At 40.2% G+C, this 13209-nt stretch overlaps 1 protein-coding gene across 2 annotated transcripts in view; it reads left to right on the top strand.

Annotated features, from left to right (window-relative positions):
• DDX47 (DEAD-box helicase 47) overlaps window positions 1-13209 on the top strand; it is a 582234-nt gene that overhangs the window by 228754 nt on the left and 340271 nt on the right. For both annotated transcript variants that reach the window (XM_073592664.1, XM_073592663.1), the window contains exon 7: window positions 1239-1355. In XM_073592664.1, the coding sequence (XP_073448765.1) occupies window positions 1239-1355 (117 nt within the window). The remainder of the gene's footprint in view (window positions 1-1238; window positions 1356-13209) is intronic.

Raw genomic sequence — 13209 nt, forward strand, 5'->3', positions numbered from 1 at the left:
GCAGATGTGAATGAATCAGAGAGTAACAGTGCATGTGAGCTGTGCATGCGAAAAAGATGCAGAGGTATTGGTTGCAAAAAACAAAAAAAAGAGGGAGATGACGGACTGGTAACTAGATATGTAAACACACCTACCTATGTGGTATGTTAACGGTATGTGTGTTCTCTTTTGAATTGTTGATGTGAGACTGTGGGGTGGACCTGAAGAGGGGGAAGGCACAGTGTTGAAAAGACCAGGGAGGTGACCTGGGAGGGATCCCTCAGGACACTGGTAAGCAGACAAATGAAACTTCATAGCATGATGCAGAGCTAGTGAAGAGACTACATGGGCTTGTGTTACTTTTAACCTATTTTTTCCTTTTTTTTGCATATTTTGTTACCTGTTTGCATGAAACGTAGTATTGGTATTATTTATTTGTTTTTATTTCATTATATATGAATAAATTATACACACTTTGATGTGAGCAATTGATCACGCGCCCTCCATCCACCTTTCTCCATATAGTCTTACTCTGACCACCCCGGGGTCAATTTGGGCAGCGGGACACGCAATACCATCCCTTTCAGTTCCTCTACAGTTTACAATACTACCAATCCAAACCTAACACACCCTTCACTAGCACAGGAGTAATCTTTCCTTGTCCACATTTTGCATCAGCCCCGCAGGGCTGTCTCTGCAGGCTGGGATTGGTTGAGTGTGCACCTGCGCGCTCTGAAGCTGTCAGAGAAAAGCAGTACTGGCAACCTGGGGATCTCTTCGTGATCCACTTGTCACCTGCCCGCGGTCCTCAGGTGGTTCACGATCGATGGGTTGCAGACCGCAAATCTAGAGGAACCCAGAGACTTGGGACCTTGTTTTAAGCTAAGTTGCCTGACTGCAACATGTTGCTCGTGGATGTGTTTGTGTGGAGACTGCAGTATTGCTGTATGCAAGTGGCTGCCCTTACAGTATAGCAGGCATCTGTGTGGTCACTAGGACATCTAAACTATTACATTGAATAGGTCTGAAGGACTCACCATCTTGATTAATTAGTTATATGGAAATTACAAATTGTTATGGTATTGGAGAAAAGAGATAATGAACAGTTTTTCATACTGATATTCTATACAAAATCATAACTTTATTTTGATTATCTGGAGGTTACAAAGTTTAAATAGTCAGATTTCCCCCACCCCCCCTTTCTGAGTAATTTTGTTCTGGGATCCAGCATTAAAATTATTTTAATTTTTTTGAAACAGGTGCAAAAATTACAACGCGCTGCATTGAAAGACCCAGTTAAATGTGCAGTATCCTCAAAGTACCAGACAGTGGAAAAACTTCAACAGTTTTACATTTTCATCCCTTCCAAGTTTAAGGTATTACTGCTTCTCCTAATCACTATTTGTGAAGTCTATATAAAATTACATATTTTAGTTAATGACTTAAAGTAACCCTACCATCATTTTCAATTTAGTTATTAGTTATATTCTGTAATACAAACAAAATGGGTGCGTATACATCTCACAAAAGTGAGTACACCCCTCAAATTTTTGTAAATATTTTATTTTATCTTTTCATGTGACAACATTGAAGAAATGACACCTGCTACAATGTAAAGTAGTGAGTGTACAGCTTGTATAACAGTGTAAATTTGCTGTCCCCGCAAAATAACTCAAAACACAGCCATTAATGTCTAAATTGCTGGCAACAAAAGTGAGTACACCCCTAAGTGAAAATGTCCAAAGTGTCTATTTTGTGTAGCCACCATTATTTTACAGCACTGCCTTATCACTCGTGGGCATGGCGTTAACCAGAGCTTCACAGGTTGCCACTGAAGTCCTCTTACGCTCCTCCATGATGACATCACAGAGCTGGTGGATGTTAGAGGCCCTGCGCTCCTCCACCTCTCGTTTGAGTATGCTCTACAGATGCTCAATAGGGTTTAGATCTGGAGACATGCTTGGCCAGTCCATCACCTTTTACCCTCAGCTTCTTTAGTAAGGCAGTGGTCATCTTGGAGGTGTGTTTGGGGTCGTTATGTTGGAATACTGCCCTGTGGCCCAGTCTCCGAAGGGAGGGGATCATGCTCTGCTTCAGTATGTCACAGTACATATTGGCATTCATGGTTCCCCCCAAAGAACTGTAGCTCCCCAGTGCATGGCAGCACTCATGCAGCCCCAGACCATGACACTCCCACCAACATGCTTAAATGTAGGCAAGATACATTTGTCTTTGTACTCCTCACCTGGTTACCACCACACACACTTGACACCATCTGAACCAAATAAGTTTATCTTGGTCTCATCAGACCACAGGACATGGTTCCAGTAATCCATGTGCTTAGTCTGCTTGTCTTCAGCAAACTGTTTTTTGGAATTTCTTGTGCATCATCTTTAAAAGAGGCTTCCTTCTGGGATAACCGTATAGTCTGAGCACTGACAGGCTGACCCCCCACCCCTTCAACCTCTGCAGCAATGCTGGCAGCACTCATACGTCTATTTCTCAAAGACAACCTCTGGATATGACACTGAGCATGTGCACTCAACTTCTTTGGTCGACCATGGCAAGGCCTGTTCTGAGTGGAACCTGTCCTGTTAAACAGCTGTATGAGCTGCAGCAAGGTGGCCAAGACCAGTTTCAGGGTCTTGGCAATCTTCTTATAGCCTAAGCCATCTTTATGTAGAGCAACAATTCTTTTTTTTAGATCCTCAGTTCTTTACCATGAGGGTGCCATGTTGAACTTCCAGTGACCAGTATGTGAGAGCGATAACACAAAATTTAACACACCTGCTCTCCATTCACACCTGAGACTTGATAACACTAACGAGTCACATGGCATTGGGGAGGAAAAATAGCCAATTGGGCCTTTTTTGGACATTTTCACTTAGGGGTGTACTCACTTTTGTTGCCAGCGGTTTAGACATTAATGGTTGTGTGTTGAATTATTTTGAGGAGACAGAAAATTTACACTGTTTATACAAGCTGTACACTCACTACTTTACATTGTAGCAGGTGTCATTTCTTCAGTGTTGTCACATGAAACGATATATTATTTACAAAAATGTGATGGGTGTACTCACTATTGTGACATACTGTATCATGGGTTAGATACTCCATCCCTGATTGAAAACCACATGAATCTCCCAAGGGACTTTGTTGCAGCAAATAGGACTCAAACACATAATTTGCCAACAGCTGAAGTCCTCTATTTGCTCCCCCCCCCGGGGTCCTTGTTAGATCGCACAAGGTGGATGCACAGGCGGTGGTACTAATGTGTGCAGCTGCTGTCTGTTATGTCCAGAAAAGGGTTAATCAACAATCTCAGGCAGCGCTTGCTATACCATATGAATATGCTAGTACTTGCTACAATTGATAATGTTACACTTTGGGCAGCACAGTGGTGTAGTGGATAGGGCAGCACAGTGGTGTAGTGGATAGCACTCTCGCCTAGCAGTAAAAAGGGTTGATGGTTCGAATCCCAACCACGACACTACCTACCTGTAGTTTGCATGTTCTCCCTGTGGCTGCGTGGGTTTCCTCCGGGTACTCCGGTTTCCTCCCACACTCTAAATACCTGCTGTTGGGTTAATTGACTTCTGTCCAAAATTGGCCCTGGTGTATGGGTGTGAGTTGGGGACCTTGGATTGTGGACCCCTTGGGGGTGGGGACCGGTGTGGGTGTGTGCGGAGCACTGCGTAGATTGATGGTGCTACATGGGTACCTTAAATATATAAAAAATAATATATAGTTGATGGGACGTGGTGATGGTGACAATTGTGGACGCTCACTGAGGTTGAACTGGATGGACTGGTTTATTTAACCTTACTATGTAACATTGGTGACAAAAAATTTGAAACAAAGTAACAGTGCAATATTGTGTGCTTCTTTCTTAATCCCAGGGATTCCCCTGTATATTCCACCACGTGCTGTAATGGCAACACACCGCACTCATCAGGTGTCGATGACTCCCTTGCCTTACAGCATGGAGCGTCAACAAGGCTTTTAGGTCTCTAGGGGAACCTGTCCCACAATTCAGTTCCTGATTAACTCCTGCGACTTTCAGGGATCCTTGCTTCTCCCCTTTGCAATCCAGTATGTTCTCACCAGTGTGGTTAGGCAGGTAGAAAATAAATGGAGAGACAGCCTCTCATAGTGTAAAATTTCTTAGGTATGTTTTAAAATAACGATTATAAAGATCATCACAAATGCAATAATCCTAAAAAATTGGCCCTGTAGAATGTGCAAAAAAGATGGGAGCTGCCTATGCTCCAGTGTGTGTTCCAATTGCTGGGATGGAAGTGACGCACAGGAGCACCATTTTGATGCGTTTCGTCATCAGCAACGTCTTCAAAAGCGGGAAATTCCCTTGCGTTCACTTCCGCCCTAGCAAGTGGAATGCACGCCAGAGCATAGGCAGCGTCTCTTTTTTGCACATTCTACATGGCTGATTTTTATTATTTTTGCATTTGTTATGCCTTTTTTTAATCGTGATTTTAAAATAAACATACCTAGAGAATTTTACACGATGAAAGGCTGTCTCTCCATTTATTTTCTACCTGCCCAACAACGCTGGAGAGAATATAATGGATCGCAAAGGGGAGAAGCAAGGATCCCTGAGAGCCACAGGAGATATCAGGAACCTTGGGACAGGTCCCCCTAGAGACCTAAAAGCCTTGTTGACTCTCCTTGCTGTAAGGCAAGGTAGTCACCACCGACACCTGGTGAGTGTGGTGTATAGCTATTACAGCACCTGGTGGAATATACAGGGAGGTCCCTGGGATTAAGCACGAAGCACTCAAGATTGCACTAAATACTTTTTTTGTGCTTTTATTGTACTATGTCACTTTATTTCAAATTTTTTGTCATTTAATGTGCAACATTATAAATTGTAGCATATTCATATGGAGTCTACAAACTATGGTGTATATGTATTTAAAAATGGATCAATTCTGATGTACTGTACTCATTTCTTGAGGCCCTAAAATGCCAGGACAGTACAAATACCCCCCAAGATAATCCCTTTTTGGTAAGTACAGTCCAAGGTATTTGGTAAGAGGCATGGTGATTTTTTTTTTTTTTTTTTTTTCCCAAGCTGTTAATTTTGTCACAATTTTTGGGGGAAAATTAAGAAATCGAATACTTTTTTTTTTTTTTTTTTTTTTTACATTGACGTGGGAATTCCACTTTACACTATGCGTAATCCATGTCTCCTGTGCTAATCAAGCGCCCTTTCAGCCTCTTGGTATAATGCATTTTAGTAAACCCCTGTTTCCCGTATCTTCCCAAGTAAAGACATGATCCACCATCCTTCGCTCCACAGGCAGACTCTCTTCTGGAGACTTTGTGTTTTGTTTATTTATAGTACTTAACAATAGAGGCTTGATAGCTTCACAATCAGCCAAGCAAGCACAGGCATTCCTTCAAACAGGATTAATACAAATCTCAAACAATGATTAGGGCAAGGTCTGGGCGTGTCTGTACAGGGGCAGTGTGTATGATTTCCTGCCCCCGTCTCTAAGTCATCATCTTCAGCTAGATAAAGAAAACCACATGGCTGGCCTTGAAATCATGAACACTGTCCGACCATAACGCTCCCAAAGACTCCCGTTTTTACCGTTGGCGTAATTCCTTAGTCTGCAATGTTCAGAGAACAACGCATGCAGTTTATACTAGCATTCCTGAGGATGGGAGATTATCTGCAGGAATACGCCATAGCCTCTCTACATGCTGATCAGATACACACGAGTGTACATCCCACATAACCGATAATGTCTTGCAGAGTGAACACACCCTGCACAGGGGCCCTTCGCTGGCGGACATAGCCACAATCTGCAAATACTTCTGTACATTTTACAGGAAGCTTTTCACTACCAAAACTGGTCTCAACTGGCGTCCGTCTGCCCCAGTCCGCTCTTTAGAGCAGGCTGCAGGAGAACTAACACTGGGAGACACTGTGACAATACATATTAAATACATCTTAATAAAATGTCCACAACAACATACTGTCACCAGAGCAGTACAGCGTCACCATATGACTTGTGTGGCAGTGATCAGAGACACTGAGTGGGGACAATATGTAAAAATACTTTTTTTTTAATAGTATATTACTTTTTTTTTTTTTCCTGTTCAATAAGTTTTTTTTTTTTTTTTTTTTTGAGTTTTAAAAAGGAATACATATAAAACAACATGACATAGCTAATGCAGAGCAATCAAATGTAGGACCGAAACAACTAATCAATTATGAAAATAGTTGTCAACTAATATTCATAGTCGATTAATCGGCCAGCATACAGAATGCCTTATTAGTTTACATATCAGGAAATGCAGTGCAGCACACATACTGACATGTATGGACGGTGTACTGAGCTGTAAGTGCCTGAGAACTTGTAAATGTGAATGTGTGAGGAGCAATGCCTCATGGGACATGTAGTCCTGGGCAGGAAGTGAGTGGTTCTAAAGCAGTGATTCTCAGCTCCTGTCTTCAGGACCCACTAACAGGCCAGGCTTGCAAGATAACTGAAATACATCACAAGTGATATAATTTGCTGCTCAGTGATTGCAGTATTCTAGTCTGCATCTCCCCAAGGTAATACTTAAAATCTGGCCTTTTAGGCCTGATTCACACCCATACATTTTTAGTGCTTTTTGCAGATTTGCACTATAGTCCATTTAACATGGTTTCCTATGGAACACGTTCTGTAGTGCAAATCTGCAAAATGCAAAAACCACTAAAAATGCATAGGTGTGAATCAGGTCTTAGTGGGTCCTCAGGACAGGAGTTGAGAACCACTGTTCTAAAGTCAGATGTTTTTTTACCTTGCTATAGGGGCACTCTATATTACACTTTGCAGCTTGCTATAGGGGCACTCTGAAGGCAGGAGGAGCCAGAAGCGTCGATGGGGGACCCCAGAAGAGGAAAATCAGGGCTGTCTTGTGCAAAACCATTGCACAGGGCAGGTTAGTATAACATGTTTGTTTAAAAAAAAAAAAAATACTTTAACCACTTCCATATAGGGCATTTTCACCCCCTTCCAAGCCAATTTTCAGCTTTCAGCGCTGTCACACTTGGAATAACAATTGCGCAGTCATACAACACTGTACCCAAATTAAATTTTTATCATTGTTTCCCCACTAATAGAGCTTTCTTTTGGTGGTATTTGATCACCCCCACGGTTTTTATTTATTGCGCTATAAACAAAACAAGAATGACAAGTTTGAAAAAACACAATATTTAACTTTTTGCTATAATATCCAATTTTTTTTTTTTTTTAAACAAATTTTTTCCTCCGTTTAGGCCAATACATATTGCGTTATTTTTTACCAAAAATATGTAGAAGAATAAGCCTATATTGGTTTGCGCAAAAGTTATAGCGTCTACAAAATAAGGGGATAGATTTATAGCATTTTTATTAGTTTTTTTTTTTTTTTTACTAGTAAATGCGGCGATCTGCGATTTTTATCGTGACTGCGATATTTCGGCGGACACATCGGACAATTGACACATTTTTGGGACCATTCACATTTATACAGCGATCCATGCTATAAAAATGCATTGATTACTGTATAAATGTGACGGCAATGAAGGGGTTAACCAGGAGGGGGCGCTGTAGGGTTAAATGTGTTCCTAAGGAGTGATTCTATCTATGGGGGGAGGGGATTCACAAGGGGAGGAGACCGATCGGTGTTCCTCTGTACAAGGAACACACCATCGGTCTCCTCCCATCTGACAGATCCACGGTCCTGCTCGGTTACTGGGCAATCGCGGGTGCCCGGCGGACATCGCGGCCGTTGGGCACACGCACAAGTACTACTTTAATATAAAAAAAGTATATCTCCCTTCCACCCTTCATATAGTTTTATGTCGGACGCCTAGCTATAATGCCCATATATCCTACTTCTGGCTGTGTATGTATATGTATGTATGTGTGTGTGTGTATATATATATATATATATATATATATATATATCTCACACACACACACACACACACACACACACACACACACACACACACACACATTTTACACAGTGGGGACGTAAAGTATTCAGGCCCCCTTAAATTTTTCTCTTGGTTATATTGCAGCCATTTGCTAAAATCATTTAAGTTCATTTTTTTCCTCAATGTACACACAGCAATTGTTGATATTTTTTGCAGATTTATTAAAGAAAAACTGAAATATCACATGGTCCTAAGCATTCAGACCCTTTGCTGTAATGCTCATCTATTTAACTCAGGTGCTGTCCATTTCTTTTGATCATCCCTGAGATGGTTCTACACCTTCATTTGAGTCCAGCTGTGTTTGATTATACTGATTGGACTTGATTAGGAAAGCCACACACCTGTCTATATAAGACCTTACAGCTCACAGTGCATGTCAGAGCAAATGAGAATCATGAGCTCAAAGGGACTGCCTGAAGAGCTCAGATACAGAATTTTGGCAAGGCACAGTTCTGGCCAAGGTTACAAAAAATTCCTGCTGCACTTAAGGTTCCTAAGAGCACAGTGGCCTCCATAATCCTTAAATGGAAGAAGTTCGGGGTGCTGATGTTTGTGAGCAGGAGACACAACAGGGACGAGTGTGAGCAAACACACACTTCCCTGTTCTGACAGGAGTGACAGATCGTGTGTTCCTATTGGCTAGGAACCACGATCCGTAATTTCCTCTAGTCAGTCCCCTCCCCCTTCTGTTAGAATTACCTCTCAGGGAACACAGTTAACCCCTAGATCGCCCCTAGTGTTAACCCCTTCACTGCCAGTGACATTTTTACAGTAATCAATGCATTTTTATAGCATTGTTTGCTGTATTAATGCCAATGGTCCCAAAAATGTATCAAAATTGTCCGATGTGTCCGCCATAATATCGCAGTGATGATAAAAATTGTAGATCGCCGCCATTGTCGCTCTTCTTTTTTTTTTTTTCATAGCGCAAAAAATAATAAAACGTAGAGGCGATCAAATACCACCAAAAGAAAGCTCTATTTGTGGGAAAAAAAGGACCTCAATTTTGCTTGGGTGCAATGTCGCACGACCGCACAATTGTCAGTTAAAGCGACGCAGTGCCGAATTGCAAAAAGTGCTCTGGTCAGGAAGGGGGTAAATTCTTCCAGGGCTGAAGTGGTTAATCTGTCCAACAACAAGTTGGCCAAAAAAGGATAAAAAATGCAAAACGCTGAAAGCAGCAAAATCGCGTGCGCAAAAATGCAAAATGCACAGCAAAAAGCACTGTAGGATCGGATCAAAAGCAAACTGTATAGGTCTGAACCAAGCCTTATACTGGCAATACACTAATTGATTTTGAACGAGAATATGCATACGAAAAATCTTTGTACATTCGCTGAATGAAAGAATGTCATTTGAAACTTACTTGCTTTTAACATTTAGTTTTAAAATGAATGTTGTTTCTGAATGAAAACCACATACACTGTGTGAAAATTCCTTCGACCAAGAAGTTTTCTATTCTGCTTCTTCGTCAATTTGACCCCACTATTAGAAAATCAAACAAACATTCTTAAAATGACATTTGTTTTTTGAAGGAAGACATTGTATTTTTCTTTAAATTAAAACATATAATATAATATAATATATTACAGTTCTGTCTGAAAATCGGCAAACCAGTCTTGATTTTTTTTTTTTCCTTTAAATTAAAAATGTGATGTCTTATAATTACCAGATTCAACCGCTAATAGTATATACAGTATATCTCTTCTGTCTGTTATTCTCAGAGTGGATTAGAGATTTTGCTCCCTAACCATATGTTGGTTATTTATATTTACCACTGCATATAGATATTTAAGAATAAATTACCCTTTTTAAAAAAAAAATGTACATATTAACTAGCAATCTATGGGAGGCCATTAGTAAGGATGGAAGACGTGCATCTGGTATTAACAGACGTAGGAGTGATAGGGGTATGTTCAGTGGAACTGTGGGGTAGTGGTAGGCTAAGAACTTTCACCCAGCTAGAGTATGATCTGTAATTAGTGGGAGGTGATTTGGGCCCGTACTATGTAACTACAGCATCAGATTGTGTTCCAGAACTGTTGTTTGTTCTAGGGTGCACCAGTGGGTGTTAGATGGCGATGTGAACCAATCTCTCATTTATGTATAGGAGCGGGGTGAGCGTGGAACACTAATACTCCTACAGAGGCACCATCCCAGAAAGGTATGTAAATATGTGTCCAAAAATTTGTAGAGAAAAATGGGACTCTATTTGTGCCTCGGAGGAGTATAAACAAAATGAGATGCAATATATTTATACAAGAGTAATCACATTTTTATTATTTAAAGAATAAAGTATAAAATACATTAGTCTTGGTAATTCAATTTGAGTTCAGGGATGTGCTGGTTCCCAACAAATTATACAAGGAATGGTCTATGCGTTTTGCAGATATTCCGCTTCGTCAGGGACTTGCGGATAGCACAGATGAAAGCGTCATGTAAATTCTACAAATAGATTCTTAATTAGTACCATACATCATATGATTAGTATGAATATATAATGATGCAAATAACATACATGTGTTGATCTGTTTGTCTTTACATGGATTCATATCTAGAAATATATACATTGCAATGAATATTAATAAAAACTTTTTATTTAAAAAAAAAAAAAAAAAAAAATATTGCACTTAAACACAACGATAATCTCTATACCCATTGGTGTACAGTCATGTTTTGCCTAAAGTGATTTTAGTATTGAAAATCAAGTAGATAGAGTTACATATTTATGTGGCAATCTAATAAAATGCGAACTTTTAATGACATGCCCCTCAACTCGCCGAAAAGGACCGCACACCGGCTCAGTGGGACAGAGGAGGCCTGGGAGCCTGTGGGAATACTCCTCCCACACCTGGATGGACGAAAAAGGAGGGGCCCCTAAACATGCAGATGGTTGATAGGAGGTAGTGAGTTCAGTGATCAAAGGAAAAAAAAGCGAAAGATAGCCCCTAGGGCAAGAGAATGTATATTGAAGATTACTCACCAAGTAAATATACTGGGATTAGACCAAACCTAATTGAAAGCTTGAAGCACCATTAAGGGCAAAAAAAGGTTGTTTCCAAAGATTATACCGTTGGTTTCAATTATGATGAAAGGTGTTGTATATGCGAGCTTTAAAACACGTCCCAGAGTGGAAAAGAGGGCACAGTTTACAGCTGATGATAGTCTAATCCTGGGACGTGTTTTAAAGCTCGCATATACAACACCTTTCATCATAATTGAAACCAACGGTATAATCTTTGGAAACAACCATTTTTTTGCCCTTAATGGTGCTTCAACCTTTCAATTAGGTTTGGTCTAATCCCAGTATATTTACTTGGTGAGTAATCTTCAATATATATTCTCTTGCCCTAGGGGCTATCTTTCCTTCTTCTTTTTTTTTTTTTTTTTTTTCTTTTGATCACTGAACTCACTACCTCCTATCGTCTGACCAGGTTGGGGAGGAGTATTCCCACGGGCTCCCAGGCCTCCTCTGTCCCACTGAGCTGGTGTTCTCCATGTGCGATCCTTTTCTGTGAGTTGAGGGGCATGTCCTTAAAACTTCGCATTTTGCATTTTATTAGATTACCACATAAATATGTAATTCTATCTACTTGATTTTCCATACTAAAACCACTATAGGCAAAACATGACTGTACACCAATGGGTATATATAGAGATTATCGTTGTGTTTATATGTGCAATATTTTTTAATATAAAAAAAAAGTTTTTTTTAATATTCGTTGCAATGTATATATTTCTAGATATGAATCCATGTAAAGACAAACAGATCAACACATGTATGTTATTTGCATCATTATGTATTCATACTAATCATGATGTATGGTACTAATTAAGACTCTATTTGTAGAATTCACATGACTCTTTCATCTGTGGTATCCGCAAGGCCCTGACGAAGCGGAATATCTGTGAAACGCGTAGGCCATTCCTTGTATAATTTGTTGGGAACCAGCACATCCCTGAACTCAAATTAAATTACTAAGACTGTAATGTACTTTAAACTTCTTTAAATAATAAAAATTTGATTACTCTTGTATAAATATATTGTAACTCATTTTGTTTATACTCCTCCGAGGCACAATTAGAGTCCCATTTTTCTCTACAAATTTTTGGACACATATTTACAATCTCTCATCTAGGCTAGGATCGTGGAGTGGTAATAATCTTCAATGTCAACCAGCCCAGAGCCGTCAACCAACATGTGGTGTTTGATTTAAAAAAAAAAAACAAAAACAAAAAAACAAGGTTTTTACTTAGAAAACACCAGGTACAAAGGGTATAAAGAAACGGGTACATAAGACATTCTCCCTCCCATTCCAGGTTTTTTTTTTTTTTTTTTATTCTGTTTATTACGTTTTATGAAAGGCATACAGTAGAAAATAATCGATACAACGCAAATTCACTCACACGGCCAAGCATGGTCCAACAAGTTACAGATAACAGCCAAACTAACAAACTCCTAAGTTTTTAGAGAAACCTCCCCCTGCTCCCCTCCCTCCACCTCCCAACAACCCAAAGCTCAGTTCACTCATGCACACATATAACAGTTTTTTGTCCGGAGAAATGAGAAATGCAGCAATCATCTAATTGAAACTGAGGTTAATAGTGCATAGATCATTCATCTCCTGCAGTAAACTCCATCTATAGCAACTGAAAAACCCCAGAGGTTATTTTGACCCCATTATACACAAAGACATTAAGTAGCTCCCGCCCCTAAAACGGTTGATTAAAGGGATGAACTCTTATGCCCCGTACACACGATTGGAAATGCCACCAGCAAAAGACCGATGTGAGCTTTTGGTCGGAAAATGTGACCGTGTGTATGCTCCATCGGACTTTTGCTGGCGGAATTCCAGCCAGCAAAAGATTGAGAGCAGGTTCTCTATTTTTCGGTCGGAAAAAGTTCCTATCCGAAAGAGCGATCGTCTGTATGCAATTTGGACGCGCAAAAAATCACGCATGCTCAGAAACAATTCGACACATGTTCGGAATTGAACTTCATTTTCTTGGCTCATCGTAGTGTTGTACGTCACCGCGTTCTTGACGGTCGAAAATTTACAGAACTTTTGTGTGACAGTGTGTATGCAAGACAAGCTTGAGCGGAATCTCGTCGGAAAAGCCATTATATCTTTTTCCGACCAAAATCCCGATCGTGTGTACTCGGCCTAAGAAATCTTCAAATCCTGTTAACACACAGTAATATCAGAATTATACCTTGCCTGCCACACCTT

Source organism: Aquarana catesbeiana, linkage group LG07 (assembly GCF_042186555.1).
Source record: "Aquarana catesbeiana isolate 2022-GZ linkage group LG07, ASM4218655v1, whole genome shotgun sequence".
Classification (NCBI taxonomy): domain Eukaryota; kingdom Metazoa; phylum Chordata; class Amphibia; order Anura; family Ranidae; genus Aquarana; species Aquarana catesbeiana.